The 24450-nt window shown below is 48.4% G+C and overlaps 9 protein-coding genes across 9 annotated transcripts; 3 read left to right on the top strand and 6 right to left on the bottom strand.

Annotated features, from left to right (window-relative positions):
- Positions 1-158: 158 nt before the first annotated feature.
- On the top strand, positions 159-2934 carry V8C40DRAFT_274253 (uncharacterized protein; the record flags this gene model as incomplete). Its single annotated transcript, XM_083220583.1, has 4 exons — positions 159-368; positions 426-2096; positions 2127-2698; positions 2874-2934. 4 exons carry the CDS (start codon positions 159-161, stop codon positions 2932-2934), a joined length of 2514 nt encoding a protein of 837 aa, XP_083074038.1.
- A 58-nt stretch (positions 2935-2992) lies between these two features.
- V8C40DRAFT_242200 (40S ribosomal protein eS26) lies at positions 2993-4072 on the bottom strand. The gene is made up of 5 exons (XM_083215179.1): positions 3975-4072; positions 3874-3907; positions 3588-3715; positions 3403-3505; positions 2993-3238 (listed from the first exon to the last, which is right to left on the bottom strand). The coding sequence occupies exons 2-5, from the start codon at positions 3894-3896 to the stop codon at positions 3136-3138; spliced, it is 357 nt and encodes a 118-aa protein (XP_083074037.1). The 5' UTR covers positions 3897-3907; positions 3975-4072; the 3' UTR covers positions 2993-3135.
- Positions 4073-4213: 141 nt separating this feature from the next.
- On the top strand, positions 4214-5347 carry V8C40DRAFT_242195 (ubiquitin family-domain-containing protein). Its single transcript, XM_083215178.1, has 3 exons — positions 4214-4274; positions 4512-4895; positions 4980-5347. The coding sequence occupies exons 2-3, from the start codon at positions 4521-4523 to the stop codon at positions 5064-5066; spliced, it is 462 nt and encodes a 153-aa protein (XP_083074036.1). The 5' UTR covers positions 4214-4274; positions 4512-4520; the 3' UTR covers positions 5067-5347.
- Positions 5348-5580: 233 nt separating this feature from the next.
- Positions 5581-7889, bottom strand: V8C40DRAFT_242188 (snoRNP complex protein NOP56). Its single transcript, XM_083215177.1, has 3 exons — positions 7595-7889; positions 6404-7526; positions 5581-6330 (listed from the first exon to the last, which is right to left on the bottom strand). Exons 1-3 carry the CDS (start codon positions 7762-7764, stop codon positions 6091-6093), a joined length of 1533 nt encoding a protein of 510 aa, XP_083074035.1. The 5' UTR covers positions 7765-7889; the 3' UTR covers positions 5581-6090.
- A 227-nt stretch (positions 7890-8116) lies between these two features.
- On the bottom strand, positions 8117-9914 carry V8C40DRAFT_242184 (glycoside hydrolase superfamily). Its single transcript, XM_083215176.1, has 3 exons — positions 9546-9914; positions 9359-9460; positions 8117-9299 (listed from the first exon to the last, which is right to left on the bottom strand). The coding sequence occupies exons 1-3, from the start codon at positions 9587-9589 to the stop codon at positions 8252-8254; spliced, it is 1194 nt and encodes a 397-aa protein (XP_083074034.1). The 5' UTR covers positions 9590-9914; the 3' UTR covers positions 8117-8251.
- A 2666-nt stretch (positions 9915-12580) lies between these two features.
- Positions 12581-16983, bottom strand: V8C40DRAFT_242180 (uncharacterized protein). The gene is made up of 4 exons (XM_083215175.1): positions 16682-16983; positions 15566-16610; positions 14697-15501; positions 12581-14647 (listed from the first exon to the last, which is right to left on the bottom strand). The coding sequence occupies exons 1-4, from the start codon at positions 16700-16702 to the stop codon at positions 12718-12720; spliced, it is 3801 nt and encodes a 1266-aa protein (XP_083074033.1). The 5' UTR covers positions 16703-16983; the 3' UTR covers positions 12581-12717.
- V8C40DRAFT_242177 (major facilitator superfamily domain-containing protein) lies at positions 16984-19282 on the bottom strand. The gene is made up of 5 exons (XM_083215174.1): positions 18489-19282; positions 18375-18429; positions 18260-18319; positions 17672-18200; positions 16984-17617 (listed from the first exon to the last, which is right to left on the bottom strand). The coding sequence occupies exons 1-5, from the start codon at positions 19136-19138 to the stop codon at positions 17124-17126; spliced, it is 1788 nt and encodes a 595-aa protein (XP_083074032.1). The 5' UTR covers positions 19139-19282; the 3' UTR covers positions 16984-17123.
- Positions 19283-21048: 1766 nt separating this feature from the next.
- On the top strand, positions 21049-23300 carry V8C40DRAFT_286603 (cytochrome P450). The gene is made up of 3 exons (XM_083222549.1): positions 21049-21569; positions 21634-22185; positions 22248-23300. The coding sequence occupies exons 1-3, from the start codon at positions 21126-21128 to the stop codon at positions 22950-22952; spliced, it is 1701 nt and encodes a 566-aa protein (XP_083074031.1). The 5' UTR covers positions 21049-21125; the 3' UTR covers positions 22953-23300.
- V8C40DRAFT_242175 (Mpv17/PMP22 family protein) lies at positions 22967-24216 on the bottom strand. Its single transcript, XM_083215173.1, has 2 exons — positions 23652-24216; positions 22967-23591 (listed from the first exon to the last, which is right to left on the bottom strand). The coding sequence occupies exons 1-2, from the start codon at positions 24062-24064 to the stop codon at positions 23201-23203; spliced, it is 804 nt and encodes a 267-aa protein (XP_083074030.1). The 5' UTR covers positions 24065-24216; the 3' UTR covers positions 22967-23200.
- Positions 24217-24450: the final 234 nt, after the last annotated feature.

Here is a 24450-nt window from a genome sequence, read left to right as displayed (position 1 = left end):
CGAAGCTGCGCAATTTACTGAGACGTCGATGCTATATATACTGCTCTTTATTGTAAATATCTATATATACCGGCAGTATAACCCATCATATACTACTACTTGCCAATGACCAGACATTATCCCTTCGTTGGCTATTTACTCATCATCACCTTGTTACTATGCTTCTTTTTGGGGTTCTCTTCACTCTTCCTGGCGTATTTGCCTTTCCTGCGGCTCAGAATGTCGTTTCGTGTTCTCGTGATAGCCTCTATACCTCACTCTCTCGAGATGGCGGGGACTTTTGCTCCAGCATGATGAGGACTCCCTGCGAGGTTTCGTCGACTCCTACCCAGTTCACGTCGTATTCTTCGGCCAAGTTGTCCTCCTATGTAAGTCATTCTCATTGGTATCGACAGTTTGTTTATATGTTAACTTATATCGTCTAGTGTGCCTGTCTTATGACGACTTGTACTTCGTTTGGAACTGCGGCGCCTAGTGCAACTGGTTCCTATAGCGGGCAGGAGAATGGCACTATGTCGTATACTTCGTGGCGCTATTCTCGTGGCCCGACGATTACAAGCGGTGGTACTCAAGCCAGATCTTCGGATGGCGCTGATGGAGGAGTTTCAGAGACTAATACCGATGGTGGTTCAGGGGCTACTGATGGAAGCTCTCGCAGCACACAAACTTCCACGAGTAGCGATGGAGGCTCTACTGGTCGTGCTTCCATTGAGCCTTCGAGCATTTTGGAGTCACCTACTGATCCAATGACGAGTGACTCTGGGACTGCCTCAGAGACTGCATCGCTTATCGTCGGGTCTGATACTGGATCCATGACTGACAAGGCCACACGCACATCACAAGGCTCTTCCCAGGAGACTGCAACATCTAGACCATCTGATCATAGTGATAACAACTCTGGAGGCGGTTCTGCAACGGGAACAGGGACCTCTAGTACGGGTGGCGGCTCAGCTACTTCGTCTCAGACGGCATCTACTACAGCTACGGGTGATGCTACATCCACTCACGATGGAGGAAGCGGCGGCACTGGAGCAACTGGAACCTCTGGAAGTGGTGGAGGCGACGATACTTCTACTGCCTCTGCAAGTGATCCGAGTAATACAGGCTCCGATATCAGCTACTCTGGAGCTACACCGACAATAACTTCTGGAGATGCTTCCACAGCCACGGGTTGGAACACCTCAACAACATCTTCTCCAGGAGGTACTGGAACTACGGGCTCTCTATCTTCCACGGCTACAGTTAGCCCTGGCAATTCGGGAACAGGATCTGTAACCACAAATGCAACGACGACAACCGCTCTCACCTCTGCCCCTTTCATTACGCCCAGCGGCTTCAACACCAGCACTATCAGCCCGATTGTTAACGCAACGCAGACCGGCCCCCCTCCTTTACCCGCTGCAAACTTCACACAAGTAACTCGAACAGGTGCCATTGTCAAGCCGACTTGTTATCAAATGCCGGAGCCAGCAGCTGGTTCAACTCGAAGGGCACTGCTTCACAACACAAAGCTCCGAGAGGTAAACGCAACGATCCCATTCCCATATATCGAGTCCGTCGATTTCCAAGTGGATGGCGTCGATCCCTTATATCTTACGCTACGTGACGCAGCTGAGGGAACTCATTACATCGATGTTTCTAATCGGAGCTATATTGCCATTGTGGACTCTCTTTACAATGCCATGATTATCGATGGTAAAGGCATTCACTTCTCGACAAAGAAGTGTCAGTATGATGTCTCCATCACGATTGACTCTATGTATGAACAGCTTGCTGCGCTTTCTGGGCAAATTTGCTCTGTGGGAGATCGTAAATGGAAAAGGATGAGCGACACGGACTTCAAACAGACGCTTTACCTACGAGACCAATGTAACAATCCCGTCAAGCAGACAGTCAGACAGTATCCAAACCTCAAGATTGGGGACACAGACTGCAACGACATTGAAGTTGATGAGAATACCGGGCGATGGCTCTTTGACTGCACATTCCCTGGTTCAGACTCGGGTACTCTGAAATGCGAATGGGCTGTGCGGAACGACATCGAAGAATTTCTTTTTACCGATCCCTTTGGCGGTGCCTGTCCCGACTTGTCCACTGTCATCACAACCCTTGAAGCCAACGGCCAGGACTTTATCAACCCAGAGTCCCTTCGAACCGAGCTCTACAATCAAGGCCTCGACGACGCACAAAAGGCGGAAGCCAATCTCATCGTCATCTACTACGAGCAACTCTGGGAGATTCTCAAGCAGGCATTCTCCAAACTGCGCACTCAACCACCTGGCAAAGCGAGCGCCATCCAGGAATACATCGACGTGTACAACAAGTACCGCAATTTCGAAGACGACATCTGCGAGGATCTTCACGCCGGCGACATGCCCCTGAAGATGAGCCTCCGCGCAGGCGTCACCACCATCGACGCCATCGCCAGACTCAACTGGGCGCCCGAGAACCCCAAGCCCTTCAACGTAACAATCCAAGATCCAGCGAAACTCGCGTGCTGCAGCCCCGGAAGTGATTCCCAGAAGAATGAGACGGCGGGGACTTGTGCGTATCCGGCCAGCGCTCACCTCGGCGATACGGGATGTGTTTGCGGAAAGATGGCTTCAGGAGCGTCGGTGGCGTTTGAGATTACGGAGTGTGAGAATTTCGTGAGTGAGTGTAAGGTTGATGATGATTGTTCCAAGGCGGGACATCCGACGTATGTTTGTTTGACGGGGAGTTGTTGTGGAGGGGGTGTTTGTGTTGATCCTTATGAGTGTGCGCAGAATGGAAGTGTGTTGGTGAGGCCGGGCCTCTTTTGAGAAGATTGCTGCTTGAGAGATTGTGCTGTGGGAGTGAAGAGTTACCTGATTTGTTTTTACAGAGCAAAGTAGAGTGAAGATGAAGATTGGCGGGACTGATCTTGTGGCTCTTGTCTTTCGTCCTGCGTATTGAGTTTATCGAATATTACTTTGAAGCATTTCACTGTCATCAAGTAGGAGGCACACAATGGTTTGAATCTTTTCAACAAGAAAAAAAAGTCCGATTCATTTAGGCTCCAGGATTCTCTTTGTCCCGGGTATTCATCTAAGCAAATTACATGAAGGCGTTAAAGTAAACCAGACTCCGTCCAACCCATTCCCGTCATACCCATTTTTAAACCTTGGGGGCAGCGGTAGGGGTGATCTTCTTGCCGTCCTTGTTGTAGCGGACACGAGGAGGGGGAGCCCTGTTACGGCGACCCACGCGAGATCGGACACTATTTGGATTCTGTCAGCGTCAAACGTACCTTTACGGGGGAGACGGGGGATATATGTTCGAGAGCTGGGACGTGTGTGAACGTCCCAAAGTACAACCAAGGCTCATCTGAAGCACATACGCCAGAAAGGCGCAGTTGTAACACTCCCAGGGGAGGCAACGTACCGGACAATCTTGCCGTGGATAGCGCAAGAGACGCAGTACTGCAGCTTCAGGTACATCTTGGGGACAGTGTACTCGGCGAAGACAGAGGCATCGGAGATATCACCTAGAGATACCAGTTAGCGAAGCCAATCTCAGACTGAAGCTGCTTTTGAGAATCGAGACTCTCAGGGACGGGTTTGACATACGGATGGCAGCAGACTCGACCATGTTGCGGATGGTGAAGCGCTTGATCGCCTTATCCTTGGGAGTGCATCGCGAGCAGTTGCTGCAGCGGATGGGCTTGGTGTGGCCGCGGCCCTTCTTGTTGCGGCCGCTGTTGTTTTGTTAGCATCGTGTCTCGAAGTACAGATATAATTGTTCTCCATCGTCATCCATCATGAAAAGCTGCTGTTGACGGGGAACATCGTGTGGAAGCAGCTTGACTGATGAATGGAAAATGACGGAGGCAGCGGATAGAAGGGCGATGCATACTTGTTCTTTCTCTTCTTGACCATTTTGGCGGTGTCTGGATTGAACTGTTAGATTCTCACGCAGAAGGGAAAAGGAAAGAGAAAGGAGTTCGGTTCACGTACTGGAATTGGTGCTTGTCAAAAAGAAACTCGCGGATCGGCTAGGGCTTTCGCGAAAGTATTCCACATCCAATTGCCACAGGCCCAAGTTTTAGTGCCTCCACTGTGCACAATCGGGTATTTTGCTGCCAAATTTCGCGAGGGGCAGGGCAGCCATTGCGGAAACCCTAGGTCATGTGACCTCGTCTGCTGGTGCCCGCCGGAGGTGAATTTTCTGGCGCGCCACACCATGGAAATGTACTGCTCCCTCATCATCCGCAACATCTGAAGATTGCTTAGGACGGCAATAGGTCTATTGTCGAGGTATGTCTGAAAGATGCTGCATTTCTATCTGCCCTTCATGAGCTCCGGGGGCTTCATGAGGGAATCATCGTTGATGTCTCCCTCTTGAATATTCTTCTTTTGTTTCCCGGAGCTCTATTTCCCAAATCCCGAGATATTGCTCGTTGTCGTTGCAACAACGGCAATTCTCGCCTTCTTCTCCCCAAAGTCAACTCACGCAGGCAATGTATGCTGGGCAAACAAATCTAACCCTTCCAGTTAGGCAAGATGCAGATTTTCGTCAAGACCCTCACGGGGAAGACGATCACCCTTGAGGTGGAGTCTTCCGACACCATCGACAATGTCAAGTCCAAGATCCAGGACAAGGAGGGCATTCCCCCGGACCAGCAGCGATTGATCTTCGCTGGTAAGCAGCTGGAGGATGGCCGAACCCTCTCCGACTACAACATCCAGAAGGAGTCTACCCTCCACCTGGTCCTGCGCCTGCGTGGTGGTGCCAAGAAGAGAAAGAAGAAGGTCTACACCACCCCCAAGAAGATCAAGCACAAGCGCAAGAAGACCAAGTTGGCTGTCCTCAAGTACTACAAGGTCAGCAACGATGGTAACATCGAGCGTCTCCGCCGCGAGTGCCCCAGCGAGACTGTGAGTTCATCCCCTGCAATGATTCCAAATGATTTCAAACCCTGTGTGGCAAAGCAGCAAGACTAATACGATTTTGCTATCCAGTGCGGTGCTGGTGTCTTCATGGCTGCCATGCCTGACCGTCAATACTGTGGTCGTTGCCACCTGACCTACGTCTTCGACAAGCAGTAAACGACAAAACTTTCAAAAAGGGAAAAAAATTATTGTGGATTGGACAGCTGGAGCCATGGGACTGCCATAACACACAAAGGCGTTGATGTAGCATTAGAGAGCACATCCGGCGGCTTCTGGTAATGAATGCTTGATTTGAGACACGTTTGGAGTTTTCGGAAACTGTAGTTCATGTGACAATGTGCAATGATTGCGGGATCAATTACTCCGTACCTGTGCCGTCTTTATGACAATGTGATGTTTGTCTGTACGAAGTAATGCTGGAGTAATTTTGATAAGGCGATATGAGCCCCCATGAAGCTATCAAGGTACCCCGTATAATAATTTTCTTTTTCATTTTTTGCGCGATCCAAAATTATTTTCGATCCACTTTAACCGAGAGTAGGGTCGGTTGTCTGGTGTCAACCCCATATTGCTGTATGTACATCACCGATTCCAGTGTGATGCTTGCACACTCAAGATGCCCCGCGAAATGGCCAGCTTTGGACAGAGTTATGTTCACGAAATGGCCAGATTTGTAATTTGCAGAACTTCAATTCAATCGTGCCTATGCCAACCACCTAGGTTAAATCGACATTGCAACGTCAAGATCGGGTATGCATCCCTTCATATGTACAAATTATCATAGCAAAGCTTCCTTGAACGCCGTTTCCAGATTCCTTTACAACTCCCTCAAAGTGAAGTGCAGATACCACCCCGGGCCAGAGCCGGCCTCCCAATGCTACTCAACCTACTCAGCCTCAGACGACTTGCTCTTGTTGGACCTTATTGCTCCTGTCCTTCATGGGCATGGGCTCCAAGTATTCCTCAGAATCCTGATCGAGATCGGTAGAGCGTTCGTTGGCAAGCACGGCACTCAGCTTCTTCTTTTTTTGCTGAGTTTCTCGTCGCTCTTCTTCTTATCGCCCTTGTCGCAAGCCAAGGCACCGTCCCCATACTTTCCCATTATCTCAACCCCAACCTCTGGTTGAGCCCACCTTGGTGGAATTTAATCAGTCGAAGCATCCTTGGACTCGGAGGAGATCTACTCATCCTTGGACTTGGACTTCTTCTTCTTCTTTTTCTTCTCACCATCGGCGGCGTTGGTCATAGGAACATCCTCGTCCTCCTCGTGCTTGCGCTTCTTTTCCTTCTTCTCTTTCTTCTCCTTCTTATCCTTCTTCTTGTCCTTCTTCTCCTTCTTGGAGGCGGCAGCATCAGGGGCATCAATCATATCCTCATCAAAGGTCTCACCGGCATCTCCGAGAGACTCCATGACGGATTTCTGGATCAAAGTTAGTTTCATGCTCAGCATATCAAGAGAGAGGAAACAGATGAGAAGAAAAGTGTAAACGTACGATAACATCAGAGTTCTTTGTGGGGCGCTTGCCAGTGGCGTAAAATTCCAGACGCTCATCCACTTGCTGCTTGAAGGCATCGCCGAACCGGGTAGAAGGCTCAGCGGAGAAGACATCGATACGAGAAGCCATGGAAGCCTTGTTGGCGACACAGCGGGACATGCGACCCTTGTTCTGCTTGCTGGCCTTGGCAATAGCACCAGCGTGGAACAGGAGGCCGAACTTGGGAGTGTTACCCTTAGTCTTGAGAGCACGGAAAAGGGCCTTCTCAGCACCAAGAATCTGCAGAGTTGATGAAGGCAGCTTAGCCAAGCTGGTGAGAGAACCAGCGTGGGAGATGAGGCGAGCAGCAACGCTGGATCCGAGCAGAGCCTTCAGGTTGGGCGCGACCTGGTCAAGCTTCTCGTCAAGATAAGTAGAGGTGTTGCGGCGGTTGTCAGCCTGCTTGATGACAAGGCGAGAGAGCTGATCGATGATCTCGAAATCAGTGCCGGCAAGATCATATCCCATGGAGACCTTGGCGGCATCGATGATGGCCTGGGCCTTCTCACCGTCCTCACCAAGGATAGCGGCGATGTCGTGCAGCTTCTCATCAGTGAGAGTCTTCTTGTTTCCAATGACGCCGACAAGCTGGGCGTAGGTGTAGTTGTCTGAGGTAAATCTCTGGAGCTCAGGGAAGTGAGAGCCGTACCATTCGCGAAGGCGCATGAAGAAGCCGTTGACACCCTTGTCCTGGAAGTCGACAGTGGCAATAGCCTGGATGATGTGGTTGTCATTGCGGGTGACGTTGAACTTGACCTTGGCACGGGAGTAGGCGTGAGCCAGACCCAGAGAGGCCTTGCTGAGGTCACCAGACTGGAGACCCTTGAGGAGCTTCTCAGCATGTAGACGAATGCCACGGATAAGTTCGGCAACAACCACGGAGGTTTCGATCGTCTCGATGGAGAGGCCAGGGAACTGGGCCTTGATGGCGCTACCAAGGTTCTTTTCGGCAACACCAAGAGTGATCTTGCTCTTCTTTCCGCTCGTCTGAGGGAGATTGAGCTCAAGAACCGACTTGAGCTGATCGGAAACGATGCCCTCAGAAATCAGGTTGACGTTCTCGAGAGCCTCAATGTGACCACTTTTGCACCCGTATCAGTCTCCTTTCGCCTCAATCGCGGTCACATAGGAACAAGGACAAGGAATTACCTGAAAGGAGTGAAGTTAACGAGATTGACCATCTTGCTAAACTTGGGCAACTCGTTGACTGCAGTCTGCACCTCCTTCAACTTGGCACCAACAGCATCGGCCTGGTGCACCACGTTGAAGAGGGCATAGCCCAGGGCGGCTTCGAAAAGGACGTAATCGACGTGCGCCATTGTAATCTCTTCCCGGGCGACGCCGTTAGATTGAGGAACAGAGGTGGAAGAGAGACGCGGTGATTGCAATTGGTTGCCTCGAGTTGGAGTTTTTTCCAAGATCTTCGCATCCAAACTTTTTTTTTTGGTCGACGAAATTTTTCTGGTAGCTTTGAGCTTAGCGCACGGACCAATTGGATTTTGCAGCCGGCAGGAACAGTGATGTGGGAGGAGTCACGTGGGCAGATAGCGGGGCACATTTTGCTTGGTACTTTGGCTTTGTACCTTGAATTCGCTTCAGAATGCAATCAGTGTGGTTGCACATGCATGAATCTCATGCCCAACTGATATCAAAGTGAGATGCATACTTACATTATCACTATCAAATCATTCTTTCAATTCATCTTATATGTATGCTGATTCATATATATGTCAGTGTCATATCATGTTCTCGTTCGTTCTACCTGCTTGGATGTGCATTTTGTCCCCTTGTCTCTCCCCCCACCCCTCAGTTGTTTGGGAATCCATTCTTCAGATTGTCATATTTCGACTGCGGATAGTCGATGCAGTTGTCCTTCCTCTGCAACGCCCCAGGGCCTCCAAACTCATTCACCACAATACCGATCAAGCTGTCAGGGCCCTCCTTGTCTCCGCTGCTCTCCCACCACATGCCACCTCCAAGACCCCACTCCTTGATATACCCAGCCTTGGCTCTGCTAGCATGAGGGGTGTCATAGGAGACAAGCTTCCTTGTCTGGGGGTTGTAGCTGTAGCTGGCGCCAGTTTTTTGATCCCAAATTTCTTGAGAGCCTGGGTGAGGGAGAACCTTGTAGTCAAAGATGCCATTCTCCCACGACCCCTCACCAATACCATTGTAAGGCCTGCCAGGGCCATCGGTATTCTCAAATGCACGACCATAGATGGGCATTCCGAGCACAATCTTGCTAGGTGCTACACCACTCCTGGTATAGAAGTCGATGGCTGCATCGGTAGAAAAGGGAGTAGACGTAGGGTTGTCAAGTGACGGATGGAGGTTCGCCTGATGGCCGCTCGTCTGGTCCCAAGACCCCGCATAGTCGTAAGCCATCAAGTTCCAGAAATCAAGATATTGGTCCATTCCTGGGACATCAAGCTTCTGGAAGTGCGTAGCTCCGGCGGGACAGGCAACAGTCAGTTCAAAGTGGCTGTAGTTTGGAAGGGTGGCAGAATAAGCGTCCAGCTCTCTGCGGACGGTGGCGAGAAGCTCAACAAAATTCCTGGCCTCGTCTGCATTCTGAGGATACTCCCAATCGATATCGAGTCCATCGAAACCCAAGTTTTTGAGCAGCTCGAGACTGGATTTGGCGAATGTCTCACGGCCCTGCTGAGTGCTGGCCGGACCCTTGAAGTTGCCGCTGTATGTCCAACCGCCAATGGACAGCAAAACCTTGAGGTTGCGGTTGCGCTTTTTGAGAAGATTTAGCTGCTTTAGGCATCCATACATGTTGTTTCCCGTGTCATTCCACGAGTCGCCCTCCCAATGAATGTCTGTGTCCGCCCAGCCATCCGTCATGTGTCTATCATTACTTAGCGCGCTATAATCACGAAAGGGGGGTAAGAGAGATTCAAGACATACACTTCCCCGCTATCTTGGCGGACATTGGCAAAGGCATAGAGGATATGAGTGAGTTTGTCAACGGGGAGATCTTGAGGGCGATGCTTTCTAGCATAGATGGCCCTTGATTTTGGAGAAGCCGTGTCAGCCGGGACATGCGTGTAAATGATGAGGTGTTGATGCATTTATGTTAGGATATGATACATACCAGTTGACAAAATAGGCGACTGAACGAAAGCCGTCTCCCGACATGTTTGTTTGAGATGTAGAAAAATTGATGATGGGAATGAGGGATAAGAACAGGACCAGACCAGCGAGAAGAATGAGGTATTTGGGGAGTGCTATGGTCCGATGACGAAATGGTTGCCGATACCCTGTAGAAGACGAAGCCGTGTTGGATGCGAATGTAGGGGCTTGTCCATGCAGCACCCGCCCTTTTTATACCTCTTTATAAGCGACAACAAGCTACGAATCCCAATCCCTTGTTGTTGTTTTGTCTCTCTTTGTTTACGAGATGAATACAGTAGCTTGTGTGTAATTCCTTGGCCATTCAGTAGCTTCGCGTCAGTGATTCGATCAGCTCAATGGCGGCCTCAGATGCTGTCGTGGCTTTCGCCCCAGCCTCCACTTTGCATCCGCTCACTGGCCAGCACCGCCTCATGCGACAGCTCACATCTCCAGCAAGCCCACATACTCGTAGTGATATTAGCCAATTGTTCACCCCTTGAACTTCACTTGGACAGCATGTGACTGGAGGAATCTCAATTCCTTTTTGGCCAATTGATTACATAGCCCTGCGACTGTAGCTGCGCATGGAAATGAGACACATGCAGTTCATCCCAGCTGTAAGGCGGGCAAGCGGGATCTAACTGATGTCCGATTTACCACTCAATGCATCTTTCAGGTCATCAATGACGAAGTTCCATACTTAGGCGCACAAAAGCAGCTTAATTGAGTAACTATCGATGCTTAACTGCCGACATTATTTCCAGCACTGCCGTATTCTAGCAACAGCCTGACTATGCCTTCATCTCCATCCCTAAAGGCCCGTGCAAGTGGTAAATGCATGTACATATCTATCTATGCCCAACGAAGTTGAATTCGCGCCATTCCCTAATAACAGCCGGATTATCCTTCCATTGTTGAAAATGATAGCCTGAGTTAATGGTGAGATGCTCTCGTTAGCAATGTGAACATCCGCGCCATGCCCCAGCAACAGCCTGACGACGTTTCCATTCTTGCCGAATGTGGCTGTACCTCGTAGTGGCCGGTGTCCCTCAACAGTCAAAACATCGTTTTCCTGAATACTTTTGAGGGAAGGAGATTGCGCACGATATCCCTTGCATATGCCGCTGCCGTCATTGCTGCGTAGCCTTGCCATTCTTCATTCTTGTGAGAATCTGAGTAATCGCAGATGCCACGAATAACTAAACCGGGAACCAAGCACATAAATACTGCAACAGCTTCCGTGTCAAAGCATACGATATCTTTCTTTTCGCTAATTAGCTTATCTCGGATGATGGCGTCCCTCATTATCTGGCTGCCCGAAGCAAGCGTGCCAAGATGAACCGAAGCAATCGTGCTAGGATAAACCGAAGTAATCATGCCAGGATGGACCGAAGCAATCGTTCTAGGATAAACCGAAGCAATCGTGCCATGATGAATACAGGGGTTGGACTTATTTCGAACCCGTTCCGGTCGCTGTACTAACATCGACACGTTGTTTCCGTGGGAAATTATGCCGCCTTCTTCAGTGTTCAAAGGGTGGTTGACTGTAGACTTATATAGCCTATCGCTGCTTGATTGTGGTCGGCCGTACTTCTGCCTCAGCCTTGGCTTCTTCTCTAAACTATTGCTAATATCTTTTTCAATCTGGTAACCCTCTGTCGCATAACTGATCTGAAGTTTGCCGACTGACTTCATAAGAAGTGAATGTGGTTCGTTTAAATGACGTGTTGTTTCATGTAATGTCCCATCTTGGACTGTTTGATATTCTAAGACACCCGGATTGCCATTGCAAGGAGTACCAACCACGACATCTCCAAGCCGTATATCGTGCTTTGAACTTGGCGCGCCACTTCCGATACCAACCATCAAGTTGATATTGATATTAGGAAAAGCAGACTGCATATCGCATATAAGATTTAAGGCAGTTGCTTCCTCGCGAAGCATGTAAGCCATGGTTGCAATAACGACATTGCGTTTCCCAATTTTGCCCAATGTGTAACTGGGGTTACTTGGCGCAATGCCCGAGTGCGTTTCGTCTAGAAATACCTGCGCGGCATCATACTCTATATGATTGCTACAGATCCAGCCGACAGTATAGTCCGCAGGGGTCAAATTTGGCTGAGGGGCATCGCCTATGGCTTCCATGTCGCTGATGGTTATTACAGGTTGCTACCTGTCCGAAGTTTGGATCGAGAGAAGAGTGATGAATACAAAGAGGCACAGAGAAGTAATGTAGTTTGTATGTAAGACGTTATTGCGCAGTGAGGGATCCAAAAATGCCTGTCTTTCTCCGACTTAAACGGAGGGGGGAAATTCTTCTCTTTTATATTCCATTGTGAGCAACGGACCTCGGTTTAGACCGAAGACATTTCCCTTTAACTTTCCCACTGTGAAGCCCCTGACAAGCTGCCCTTCTTTCATGGCCACGTCAACAGTGCCAAATTTAGTAACAGTCTTCGTTGAACAAAAGGTTTTCTTGAGCTTGAAGAACAAAAGAATCGATTTGTGACAAAGAAAAGACACGTCAATGACATTGTGCAAGTGGCAACAAAGCATCTACGAAGTCGGCTGTGCCTCCAATCGTTACAATCAGTGTTTCAGAGAACATCCAGTTCAAGCTTGTCTGCCCAGTGCAGGTGAAGCTCTCGACTCATCTCAAAATCCACGGGAAATCGATCTGTATTGCGAGAGTCGTGATCTGCGTGCGATGATGCGTAGCCTCTACATCTACTCCGTACATGCTGCTGATTTGACTAATAGGTACATCAAGTACACACACGCACACACATACCTGTTAACATAGGTAGGCCATAGTACACGATCAGGCACCAAGGGGCTATTCAGGGGGCTGGTGATGGTACGATCCATTACGGCTACGGCAATCAGGTGCACCCCCAGGCCGATTTAAAACCAGCCTAGATATAGTAATGGTTCTTTGTCAAAATGGCTGACGCTTGTAGAGCGTCTTTGGCTGATCTAATTGGTCACATATCCTCTAGGCTTCTGAATAAAAATGTAGCCTCGAAAGGGCGTAAATGATGATTGGGTATTCTAGCTGTAAGGCGGTATCTAACTAATGTCCGATTCACCACCTAATATATCTTCCAGGTAATTAATGACGAAGTTTCATCCCTAAGTACGAGACAGCAGCTTTATTGTGTAGCTACCTGTATCAATGCTTCCCTGTAACTACTGATATCGTATCCAAGTTTGCCGCCGTATTCTCGCAGTAGCTTGACCATATCCTCATTTCCCCCCAATTCTGCGATGAAGAGCGCTGATTTAAAGCCAGCACTCACACCGTTCTCCAGCAATAGTCTGACGATGCCTTCTCTTTGACTAAACGCGGCGAAACTTAGTGGCGAATCATGATTACCACCTAAGCCAGCACCCGCGCCATTCTCCAGCAACAGCCTGACGATGCCTTCTCTTCCGTTCCATATGGCTACGCTTAGCGGCGAATTCCCAGAATTATTCACATAGTTAACGTCCGCGCCATTCTCCAGCAACAGCCTGACTATGTTTTCGTTTCCAAGAAGTATAGGTCCAGCCAATGGTGAGTCACCGTCAACAACAATATTAACGTCTGCTCCAAGCTCTAACAGCTGCCTGATAATAGCTTCATCTGTGTAACGTATGGCTCTAGCCAATGGTGAGTTACCGTCAACAGCAAGGTTAACGTCTGCTCCATGCTTTAGCAACAACCTGATGATGGTTTCATTTTTGGTCTTGAGGGCCGCATATAATGGCAAGATGCCCTTACTGGGAAGGTTAGCATCAGCGCCATGTTCTAACAGTAGTTTGACAATGCCCTCATGGTTGTAAGTGATAGCGACGTAAAGCATCGGCTCGTTGTCGAACATAGAGTTAGCATTAGCGCCATTCTCTAACAGTAGTTCAATAATGCCCTCAAATCTGTAATTGATAGCACTGTAAAGCATCGGCTTGTTGTTAAATATAGAGTTAGCATCCGCGCCATGTTCTAACAGTAGTTTGACAATGCCCTCATGGTTGTGAGCGATAGCTTTAGAAAGCAATGTGCTGCCGTTCTTGGGAGACTTGATATCGGCGCCATTTTCTAGCAGCAGCTTAACGAGGCCTTCTCTGTCGCCCCAGACTGCTAATTCAAGTGCCGACCTCTCAAACTCATCGGCACATTCAACATCGGCACCGTTCTCTAGCAGCCACTTAGCAGCGTCCTTCTTGCCGTCATAGCATGCGCGGAAGAGTGGTGTGTGACCCAAGATATCCTGCTGATTGATCGCAGCACCGTGGTCGATCAGCAGCTTCATCGCACCCGTACACTCCCCTCCAACAGCCCAATGGAGTGTATCCGCTAGGAAATCTCTGGCATTCGTGTCGTTTCCATTTTCTAAGAAGTGTGCAATTATGCTTTCTAGCCCAAAAAAGGCTGCCAGATGAATGGCTTCTGGAAGTGGAGGAAGCCCTTCTATCATCTCGCTGGCGGAGTATATCTTGGCGTCATTGCCCAGAAAATCTAGTATCAGCTGTCTTAGTTGCATCGTCTCTGGAGCCGCGCGGGCATGTTTTCCGAAGAACCTGACGGCGTATTGATATAGCGCAAATTTATGCTTGCGCTGCTGGATATTGGCCGTCCAATCCTCAAAAACGTCAAAGGAGATGTAAGTTATGCAAGCTGTTGCAATATCAGCTTCTGCATCTTGAAACCAATGCTTCCCTTCTCGCTCAAAGTATTCTTGGATGGTATAATGAGCCAACCGTACGGTATCACTCTCAGCATAGAAGGTGACTAGGCCTGCGCAGACAGAGCCTAGGATTTCCTTATCTGGGATGAAGTCCTCGTTGAGCTGCTTGGTCTTTGGTTCAACTGCTACCGCGTGCTGAAGCTCGGCTACAGAGAGCACTCTTCTTGCGTAAATGAGCCAGCATAAAACCTTTTTGGCCAACTTTTGAACGGCATCGCCTTGAGTCTCAATTCTTTCCATTGCTCGTTCGTATGTCACATCTAGGCTTTTGGGCAAATTTCGCAGCGCTTGTTTGACATGCCCTACAGTGGGCAGGTGGACCAGTGCATCAACATGTAAGCGCACAATGAGAAACCTGGAGATAGTTAGACTCACAGCCTAATCGAACTATTATTTAAACTCACATTCCATTAGCAACCTTGGATATGATGGTTTTTATTTCGTTTTGCAGCTCGGGGTTGCGTAAGACAAATGGTGGGAGCCGCTCCATGTTCCCGGCCAGGTATTTTTGCACGTCTTCTTCTCTGGCGCTGATTTTTAGAGAGGAACTGTGTTTAAACGCCTCTAAGATATCCGGAATATTTCGTGCAGTTGCAAAGAAGTTTACATTTATCTTTTCTTGCAGTTTGAAAATCTCAGATAAAAAAGATTTGCGGCAACTATCTGCAGTCTGGCATTCGTCTAGTGCGTCGACGATAATGAAGACTTTGGAGTAGAGGAGACAAACTGATCGCATAGCTTCCGATAACTCGCTAAGAGATGGTCGTTTCGGGTTCTTCTTGCATTCAGCATACAGTTTTTGTATGGAGTCTGGTATCATATCGCGTCTTTGAGTCAGCTGTTTCAACAGGTTTGCCACTAGGTCTTCTGCTTTCTGTTCGTTATGTTTTCGGTAGTCGCAAAATAAATATGAAATGCCTATGTCAGCATCGCCTTTGTACCTGTTGTACAAGTTGTTGATAACCACCGCTGTCATGATTGTCTTCCCAGCTCCAGGGACACCTGGACAAAATAGCGTCTGCTTGTCAGATTCAATCCAAGTCTGGTACTCCTCTGAGCTTAGGAACCAATGACCCGTGTCTGGCTGCCGAATTTTCATAAAGTCCCTTTGTTGATGGGCATAGTCAATTGGTGTAAGCCATTCGAGGATTTCTTGGTGGTCCTTGTTTCGTTGAACATTGACAAGCGTATCAACTCCTTCCTGAACGACTACCATCACACAACAGATCAGTATTTGTCTAGCGGAGCCATCCAATATTTAGTTCAAACTGACTTGAAAGCACATCACTAATCTTTTTCTCCGCCTCAATCTTATACAGAGGGATCCTGTATAAAAGATCCTTTGTATATGCTGCCGCTGTCATCGCCGCGTAGCCTTGCCACTTATTATTTTTGTGAGAGTCTGAATAATCACAAATGCCGCGAATAACCAAACACGGAAACTGGTTCATTAACCCAGCCGCTTCCGTCTCAAAGCATAAGACATCTTTTTCTTTGATTACCTTGTCGCGGATAGTGGCATCTTTCATTATCTGGTTTCCGGAGGCAATCAAGCCGTAATGGATGCCAGGGTTATCCTCATCTTCATTGCGGTCCATTCGCTGTTCTAACATCGAGGAATCGTTTCCACAGGAACTTATGCAGTCTTCCTCGGTGCCCGAAGGGTGGATGACTGTAGGTTTATATAACCTATCACTGTTTGCTTGCGGTCGTCCGTACTTCCGCCTTAACCGTGGCATTTCCCCCAAGATACTGTCGATAGCCTCCTCAAGCTGGTGACCGTTAATCTCATATTCAGCCTGAAGACCGTTAACTGCAGTCCGAAGAAATGTCGGTGGCTGATTAAGGAAACCTGTTGTGTGGAAACCTCCCCCTTGAACTGCCTTGCCGAAGTCATATTGAAAAACACCCCCATTACCCCCCCGAGGAGCACTGACAACAACATCCCCAAGTCGTACATCATGCTTTGAACTTGGTGCGCCACCTCCTATGCCAACCATCAGACCGATTCTGATATTGGGAAAGCTATGCAGCATGTCTTTTGCAACACCTGTGGCGCTTGATACGCCGTATTCCCCTTGCGGTAAGACAGCAATAACGACATTATGGCTCCCGACCCTGCCCAAGGTGTAATCGTTATTGTCATTGGGGGATACATAATCTGGACCTTCATGCCTTTCATCGAGAAAGACCTGCGCGGCAACATATTCAGTATTTAGGGCACAAATCCAGCCTACTATGTAGTCTGTATGAGCCAACTTTCGCAGAGGGGCATCAAATGTTGCGTTCCGAGTACCATCAGCATCCCCAATATTATTCTAAATCGGAACAGCATTAGCAAAGTTCTCGCTCCTCCTATCGTCTGAGACCATCAAAGCGGAAACTGTACAATATCATTTTTGTCGAACATGGCACTATCTCTGGGTTCCACGACGTTGGTAACCGTGATTAGATTGCTGTGGGCAATTTAAATGGCTCAGCAGAGCCTCCAGTTCAAGTTTGCTTGCTCGATAATTTTCATGTCTCGTATCAAGTGCACTCTAGGAATATCTCCGCATTGCAAGAGATTTGCGAGCTGCACTTTATATTTTGTAGGCCTTAGAATACAATATTATTGGGTTGACTTCGTGCAGAGATGTATCCTGCCGAAAGCACGGAATCAGCTGGAGGCAGCAACGCGACATTTACGCGCGTGAGGGGTGCTCCAACCAACCACGGCACGACAATCATGTAATATATGCAAGGCCGATTCAGAGCCAGGGTATATTAAGCTGTGACACTGCGAACGCAGGAAAACGAAAATTGGGTATCCGGCGCCGACTCAACACAGTTCAAAACACAAAGACAAAATCCTCATTCTCGAGGTCAGTAATGTCCGCAAAAGCCTTTCGTCCTTTAACATCATCTGGTTGCACTCCATTCTCTTCATCGCCTCCTAGGCGGGTATCTCCGTTTTCTTCAGAAAGTCTTTGAGTTCCCTCTCGCATCGCCTGCTCCAACGCCTCCATTCGCTCTACCTCTTCTGCCGTCTCCAAACTCATGTCTAGAATAACTGCACTCTTTCCTAAAGCCACTCTTCGCTTAGCATGATCGGAATTGAGAAATTTCAGGTAGAGCGACGTAATGCCAACGAATAAAACAACCATGGCGAAGAACACAATGTTTGCTCGTAAACCTCTTGAATACGACGGAGCTTCGTCGGGTGTGAAAAGCAAGGGCCCGACGATATTTCCAGCAGACGACCCGATAAACACCAGCGCTGAAGTACATTTACGTTTCGTATCTCCGGCTGTATTCTGTGCAGACCATGAATAGAGGAGCGGTGCTGTTAAGCGTTAGTCACCGAAGCCCGCGATTACGAGTTCGAACGAAAACTTACTGATGCCTGTAAATGTGGAAAGACAAAAATATCCAGCAAGCAAAATTCCTCTATGCTCAATATCGTGTGGATAGTGCAGCAAAATTGAAAAGCCGATGATTGGAGGGATACACAAGAGGGCAATAACTGGCCCCTTGAGCTTCCACTTCATCGATGCGTATGCACTCAATGAAACAACCAAGACATGCGACAACCCCACTGGAACGTTGAATAATATGGTTCTGTAGGGGTCTGTCACAAAAGACTTGATAATGAGAGGTCCGAACGTTGATATACCATTTGAAGGTACAGAGATGCAAAATATCATGATTACCCACAGCCAGGTTTTGGGATCTCGCAAGGTCTCGAAGAAGTGAGCAATTCTCCATTCTCGCGACATGACCCCCATCTGGTTGTTTCGAAGTCGCTCTATAGCAAGGATCTTGTCTTCATCGCTGAGAAACTTTGCTTCAGTAGGAGAATCTGGCATCCAAAAGAACATGGCGCCAGACACCGCAACTGTTACGGCACCAAAGAAAAGAAAAATGATCTTGGATAGTGTTAGCGTAGGTACGCATGGATAGAGTAGGAAGCATGATGCGAGTTTACCTGATAAGGCTTCATGCTTGATTCTATACTGGCGAGTCCATAAGTGATGAGACTACCAAACTGCAAGTTCCTAGGTCAGTAAATAATAGTATCATGAAAGATACGGCCGACTCACCACCCAGGTCAAACCGTTCATACAATACCAAGACCCAATTCTCATTGTTTGCTCTCTGCGACAAAAGGTTAACTTCATCAATGACACATAAGAGGTCTCAAGACAATAGCGCACCTTCGCCTCCACCACATCTGCGTTATAGCAACAAATGCTGGCCCAACGCAAGCTTCAAAAGCACCCAAAAAGAAACGAGCCGCCATGAGCTGACCAAAGCTATGCGCCCATGTCATTCCAGTCAAGGTGATTCCCCATGCAAGAACCATGGCGCTCGTAAATTTTCCGATGGGGAGCTTGACCAAGGTCCACGCCAAGGGCAACTGCATGATGAGCTGCGCCAAGTAAACAATGCTACCCAGCCATGAGAACTCGTCGCCCACCAAATCCGTGTCGTCGATGAGGCCGAAAATGGATGCATATGACAGCGTAGCCTTGTCAAGGGCCTGTAGAAAGTACACGGACAGCATGAGCGGAAGAAGGGCGAGATCGATGCGACGAAGGATACGGGCGTCGTCGGCCGGGGAAACGGTGATGAGCTCGTCTGGCGAACGGCCGAGCTTGATGAGCATCATGGCCGCCGCATCTCGATGAACTTTGGACTGCGCATCGGATACTTGGGAGGGCTCATCCGGCCTCTCGCCATCGTTTGGGTTCTCGTCATCGTCATCTTGGCTCAAGGGTCGGTATGGATACGACGACGCTGACGCTGATGCTTGCGTTGACGGCAGGGCGAGTTTTACCGCGGTGGAGAAGAGCTTGGAGAGCATGGCGGCGGCAGCGAGTCCGTGGGCATCGAGGATGTTTTTGATAGCCTTGCCGAGACGAGGCTGAGCCTTGTGTCAAGGCAGGCCGAGGTATTCAAGGTTGGCAGAGAAATGAACCGTCACGAGGTCCGAGTCCGCTCGCTGATGTTGCACCGGAAATGCTCAAGCTTCGATTTTGGGATGTCAGCTTTAGGGGGTCCGATGACGTCTTACTGTCCCGTGCCTGGCACTTTGTCGCTGGCTCTAGGCCTCTTTAGGCGCTGGACGGTTGGCTGACAGGGCTCTGGTTTAGCGGCATCGGGTCTTTTTTCACAGGCCTGCGATGCTACTGCAGATTGCCGCTGATTTTTTGGACATGGATATTTGCATTAAAGTCATTAAATGTCCATGTTTGTACCTCGGCCTGGACATTTTAAGGGGTATTGTGATGTTAGTTGTCTACCTCTGCTAGCAATTTCGCTTGATAGAAAAGAAAGTGAGCTGATGAGAACATGTGGACAAGATGCTCTTATGCACATCATCTTATCTTAGTAGTGCAATCAAGGGATTGAGATTTGATGTAATTGAGCCTCCAAGGCGCAACGTTTTGAGGATTCGACCGCAGGATGCATGCACAACATGCACCACATGTACACGACCGGAACGCCGCACGTAACATTGAGGCTTCATATCAATTTCAAAGTATCACAAGATAGGTAAGCAAGAATTGTAACAACAGATGCCGTGTTCCGAAACATGCATCATCAACTGTCCTTTATCTAGACCTGCAGTGACTCTGCAATTGGCGATTTTCCCACCTTGGCATTGGTAGTGGTATGTACATGTCCGTGTATATGCATGCAGATTAAAATCAGATTATAGATTGCAAGTACTACTGGATGCATGACTTAAAATTGATTGATTGTTTGCTCTTGGATCCTCCAAAAAAGATCACATCATGTTTGTGTCGCTCTCATCAGCCAATCTGGGCAGCCCTGCTGCCTGTCTAACCAGGGTTCAAATGTTCTTACACCGCACTTGGTAATGAGTCTCAAGCAACGAAGACGAGAAACGTCTATTAACTTTAGGGAATGAATCTTTATTTTGGTAATCGGTTCTATATGTGTATAATTACCTATATGGATATGAGTACCTAGTAGTATCAGCGGATAAAAATCCGCATGTGCTACACGAGCGCTCGATTCCAAAGTAGTTCAATGTCCGCCGCTCTTTTGTGGTTTCACTCATCTTACAAGGGTCGACCAACGAACAGTTGCACCGCTTGTACGGAGTAGAGAAAGATAATGGCCAAGACAATGATCCAATCCGCTAGTGCATGCGTTCTAGTTTTGTTTGTCCATCAGGTTACATTACATATCAACGTTCCGTCGGCAAACAGTACGCGCGCAAACAAGACTAGAATCTCAATTCGAGCCTCCCTACATTTGGGGCTGAATACTTTCGAAACCTCTCACCAACACGTGACAGAGATGCAAGACATGCAGCAAAATAATGATTCAAATGAAGATAAGCCCCTGTAACACACACAAGTTGTAAGTTCAAATACTACGGAGTATTACTATCGAAGAGAGAGAGAAGAAAATAAGGCTTCTACTCCGTGGAAAAGGACAGCCCGTTGCTGTGGACCACACGAGACGGCTTGAGCAATTGAATCAGACTTCAGTTTGGCCCGTGCTCGTGTCAACTGCCAATACTGGATCTCTTGCCGAACAGCCGAAAAGTGCATATTAATCGAGCTTGTAAGCGTTGAACCTTGTCCGCATTTTTCAATGCATTTGTCGATCCTAATTAGACCGTCGTACGTTCAAGTCCTTTCGCCTATTTAGACCCCGGCTGCCAAAACTGGATACTCTCTTTAGTCCAATCCGGCAGTTGCTTTTTATTATTATGTCTTGGCCGTCCACTGCCGACCTATTTATTAAAAATTCACTAACCATCTACCTGGCACCTGGTATTTTGGCATGCTGGCAGCTAGTAATATATCGGTATTATGGCTTGGCTTTGGATTCTCATCGAGGGGTCGATCGCCCTAATCTTGATCTATACGCTCTACCTTGCTGCGCTGCCAAGGCCTTTACCTGGTATTCCGTATAACCATGAGTCTGCCAAAAGACTCTTTGGGGATATTCCTCTTATGAAAAGTGTACGATACCGTCGGCAATGGGTATGGAGTCAGCCTCGGGAACATGGATCGCCGGTGTCTCAAGTCTTTTTGTTTCCGTTCCGCACACCGACAATCATCGTGTCCGACTACCGTGAAGTCATGGACATTTGCTCACGCCGGTCAAAAGAATTTGACAGAGGGATAAGGAATAAAGAGTTGCTTGGCGTTGTGACTCCGAATTTCCATTTCGCAATGCCAACTGCGGATCCTCAATTCAAGGTCAACAAGAAACTTGTTCGCGACCTCATGACACCAAAGTTTCTCAACAAGGTTCGTCTCAACTAACAAAATACTGTATGTACGCTTCGGGAATTATAGACTAACAGTATGATAGGTCTCAGCGCCTCCCGTATATGAGAAAGCCACTGCTCTTGTTGCTCTGTGGAACCTGAAGGCATTCAAGGCTCATGGCGGCCCATTTGAGGCAGGAAATGACTTCTACTCAGCGACTCTCGACATGATATGCGGTGTCGCCTTTGGTATGGAAGATACAAAGTCTGCGCTGCGGCATGAGATTGCTCATGTGCAGTCGACCAATCCCACATTTCCGACGATGGAAGATGGACCAGTCTATTTCACTCAAGCCCAAGCCATACCGGAGCTAGAAGCTCTCCTCGACATCCCCAAAATGGTATCCATAGCTCAAGCGAGTCCGTTTCCCACCTTTTCGCAATTCCTCGCGTTACTCAAACCAAAACATGCACGAGCCCAGTGGAACAGGAGGGCCCTGGTAAAACGACAGATAGATCGGAGTCTACCAAGACTTACTTCAGCTGGCGCAGAAGGATGCAGGAGCGCACTTGATCAGCTGTTATGGCGAGAGATGAATGCTGCCAAGGAGGCTGACCGATTGCCGGATTACTACTCGCCTGCAATTCGAGATGAGGTAAGACATACACATTAGAATCTGTCTGAGTGATGGAGTAATGCTAATGCAGCTTTAAATAGATTCTTGGATATCTCCTCGGTGGTCACGATACCACGGCCGCCAGCCTCTCGTGGTGGGTAAAGTTCATGTCAACCTACCAGTCTGTCCAGGCTCGCCTTCGCGATGCCCTGCGACAGGCTCATTCCGACGCTTACCGAGATTCTCGATTCCCAACAATGGAAGAGATTTGTGGAACGTCGATACCATATTTGGACGCCGTCATGGAAGAAGCCCTTCGCTGCGGCTCTGTTGCGACACTTATCGCCCGAACAGCGACTTGCGATACGCAAATCCTCGGGTATCCGATTCCAAAGGGCGCCGATGTCATTCTAACCGTCACCGGCCCGTCCCTGACCGAGCCAGCTTTGCCTATTCCCGAGTCGTTGCGTTCTCCTGAGTCACAAGAGTCCAAAGACAGAGTTCCCAGCTGGGAAGATGACGTATCTGAGTTCAAGCCAGAGAGGTGGCTCAAGTTGGTCAAGAGCTCTGACGGGAGCGAAGAAGAAGTCTTTGACCCAAATGCAGGGCCGACTCTCATCTTCTCGGCTGGGCCTAGGCAGTGCTTTGGGAAAAGGCTGGCGTATATGAAGTTACGAACAGTAATGACATTGTTAATATGGAACTTTGAGTTCCAGCTATTAGATGGGTCGTTGAACAGTCCGGACATTCACGAATGTTTTGTAAATCTACCAAAGGACTGTTACGTCAAACTTGCAAAAGTATGAGGGGGATGATATGAGTAGAATGGGGTTATCTTTTTTTAATTGCGCCGTCTTGCTCTTACCGGCAATTCACATTTCTAGAATATATAGTTGCGGAATGTCAAATATGAAATACATTGATTCAAATCAAGAATAAAGTCCAACTAATTCGCAAAGCAGTGCGTGCCGTCTAATTCAAGCTCTATACCTTTTATCCACCATCGCCTTTTATAAACGCATAAAACCACTCTAGTCCTATATACACCATAACTTCATGCCACTTGAGCAATCACCGCAGGCTGAATAGCCATTTGTGCAGCTTCCGCCTGGCGAAGCTCTGCCCACCTGTTCAAGAGACTCAGATAGGCCTGCCATCCAAGGTTAATCATTCCAGCAAAGAGGGCTCGGTATTCCAGAGGCACATAGGAAAGGTTGAATGCCATAACAAAAGGCCATACTTTGCAGGAATTGATCCAGCTTGTGAGCAGAGTGTCTCTAACACGCTGGACAGCGCCGCTGATACCCTCGCCGGTGAGAAGGGCTTGCATGCTGAAGAAGTAGACATTCATATAAGTAGCAAACAGAAGCTGGTTCATGACGATTTTGACTCCCAGAGACGCTGCACGAGATGAGTAATTGAAGTTTTTGGCGAGAAACTGGAACCTGTAGACCAAAAGCCGTCAGCATTAATATTCTCCCGAATTTCCAATGCAATATTCTCACCATTTATATGCCGGAATGGCAGTACCAGCTCCGATGAAGACGTTCCGCACCGTCCGCACAGGATCGTAGTCATCATCATTCATGCTCTGAGCGACAATGTCGGCGCTGAAGAAGATGAAAATGGTACTTATGGTCTGAGTCACATAAGGCCTTTTCTTCTGAGATCGTGCATACGCTTGAGCAACGCGAGTTATCGGCCCCAGGCGCTGCCATATGGGAAGCGGTGCGACCACATTCTGTGCTGATGGCGAGACTGTAGGCAGGCTGCTGCTTGCTGTCTCTGGTGACATTTTGCCCTGCGTCTGAGTCTGGGATGAATTTGGTGTAGATGACTGGGCGCGGAACTGGGGTCGTGGGCGATACGCTAACTGGAGCTGACGCCGCAGAATCGAGCGAAAAGGGGTTGATGCCATTTTTCTTTTTTTTCTCGTATTTACTTTTCCGGCTGTTTTCTTCTTCCTCTTCGTGAAACAGATATTCTATGGTGTATCACAGTTTTGAAAAGTTTCATTTCCATCCTGTCAGACAGAGTCAAGAGCACCAACTATTATCAAATCAAACCCACGCCTTTTTCTCTGCTAGTACATGATAAGGCGTCGGCACCGGCTTTCGGCACAAGTCATTTGTAAGCCGTTTTAGGCAATTTTCGGACCGTGAGGGAATGGCGAGCTGTGGCTGATCGGAAATTGGCCTTTCGGCGATACCGTTTGTTTAGAGAAGGTTGCCAGTTTCTCTATTGTTTCGTATTAACGTTTCACTGTTACAAAACCTAAATCTCCTCCCTTTTAGAAGGTTTTTG

This window comes from Trichoderma camerunense, assembly GCF_050948025.1.
Source record: "Trichoderma camerunense strain CBS 138272 chromosome Unknown V8C40scaffold_7, whole genome shotgun sequence".
NCBI lineage: Eukaryota > Fungi > Ascomycota > Sordariomycetes > Hypocreales > Hypocreaceae > Trichoderma > Trichoderma camerunense.
This window is presented reverse-complemented; position numbering and strand designations above follow the sequence as displayed.

What these genes read in the sequence shown, in the direction of transcription:
- V8C40DRAFT_242188 (XM_083215177.1), bottom strand. Translation starts at nt 7,764, where the DNA reads ATGGCGCACGTCGATTACGTCCTTTTCGAAGCCGCCCTGGGCTATGCC. An exon ending in GTTAACTTCACTCCTTTCAG is followed by an intron (nt 7,527 to 7,594) that starts GTAATTCCTTGT and finishes CGGGTGCAAAAG; the next exon opens with TGGTCACATTGAGGCTCTCG. An exon ending in CAAAGAACTCTGATGTTATC is followed by an intron (nt 6,331 to 6,403) that starts GTACGTTTACAC and finishes ACTTTGATCCAG; the next exon opens with AAATCCGTCATGGAGTCTCT.
- V8C40DRAFT_242195 (XM_083215178.1), top strand. Translation starts at nt 4,521, where the DNA reads ATGCAGATTTTCGTCAAGACCCTCACGGGGAAGACGATCACCCTTGAG. An exon ending in GCGAGTGCCCCAGCGAGACT is followed by an intron (nt 4,896 to 4,979) that starts GTGAGTTCATCC and finishes TTTGCTATCCAG; the next exon opens with TGCGGTGCTGGTGTCTTCAT.
- V8C40DRAFT_242175 (XM_083215173.1), bottom strand. Translation starts at nt 24,064, where the DNA reads ATGGCATCAACCCCTTTTCGCTCGATTCTGCGGCGTCAGCTCCAGTTA. An exon ending in GCCATTCCGGCATATAAATG is followed by an intron (nt 23,592 to 23,651) that starts GTGAGAATATTG and finishes TTTGGTCTACAG; the next exon opens with GTTCCAGTTTCTCGCCAAAA.
- V8C40DRAFT_242200 (XM_083215179.1), bottom strand. Translation starts at nt 3,896, where the DNA reads ATGGTCAAGAAGAGAAAGAACAA. An exon ending in GGTCGAGTCTGCTGCCATCC is followed by an intron (nt 3,506 to 3,587) that starts GTATGTCAAACC and finishes TGGTATCTCTAG; the next exon opens with GTGATATCTCCGATGCCTCT. An exon ending in ATCCACGGCAAGATTGTCCG is followed by an intron (nt 3,239 to 3,402) that starts GTACGTTGCCTC and finishes GAATCCAAATAG; the next exon opens with TGTCCGATCTCGCGTGGGTC.
- V8C40DRAFT_242184 (XM_083215176.1), bottom strand. Translation starts at nt 9,589, where the DNA reads ATGTCGGGAGACGGCTTTCGTTCAGTCGCCTATTTTGTCAACTG. An exon ending in GTCGCCTATTTTGTCAACTG is followed by an intron (nt 9,461 to 9,545) that starts GTATGTATCATA and finishes TCCAAAATCAAG; the next exon opens with GGCCATCTATGCTAGAAAGC. An exon ending in CGCCAAGATAGCGGGGAAGT is followed by an intron (nt 9,300 to 9,358) that starts GTATGTCTTGAA and finishes AAGTAATGATAG; the next exon opens with ACACATGACGGATGGCTGGG.
- V8C40DRAFT_286603 (XM_083222549.1), top strand. Translation starts at nt 21,126, where the DNA reads ATGGCTTGGCTTTGGATTCTCATCGAGGGGTCGATCGCCCTAATCTTG. An exon ending in CACCAAAGTTTCTCAACAAG is followed by an intron (nt 21,570 to 21,633) that starts GTTCGTCTCAAC and finishes ACAGTATGATAG; the next exon opens with GTCTCAGCGCCTCCCGTATA. An exon ending in CGCCTGCAATTCGAGATGAG is followed by an intron (nt 22,186 to 22,247) that starts GTAAGACATACA and finishes AGCTTTAAATAG; the next exon opens with ATTCTTGGATATCTCCTCGG.
- V8C40DRAFT_242177 (XM_083215174.1), bottom strand. Translation starts at nt 19,138, where the DNA reads ATGCTCTCCAAGCTCTTCTCCACCGCGGTAAAACTCGCCCTGCCGTCA. An exon ending in CAAGCATGAAGCCTTATCAG is followed by an intron (nt 18,201 to 18,259) that starts GTAAACTCGCAT and finishes ACACTATCCAAG; the next exon opens with ATCATTTTTCTTTTCTTTGG. An exon ending in TTCCACATTTACAGGCATCA is followed by an intron (nt 17,618 to 17,671) that starts GTAAGTTTTCGT and finishes AACGCTTAACAG; the next exon opens with CACCGCTCCTCTATTCATGG.
- V8C40DRAFT_242180 (XM_083215175.1), bottom strand. Translation starts at nt 16,702, where the DNA reads ATGTTCGACAAAAATGATATT. An exon ending in GATTAGTGATGTGCTTTCAA is followed by an intron (nt 15,502 to 15,565) that starts GTCAGTTTGAAC and finishes GTGTGATGGTAG; the next exon opens with TCGTTCAGGAAGGAGTTGAT. An exon ending in TCCAAGGTTGCTAATGGAAT is followed by an intron (nt 14,648 to 14,696) that starts GTGAGTTTAAAT and finishes AACTATCTCCAG; the next exon opens with GTTTCTCATTGTGCGCTTAC.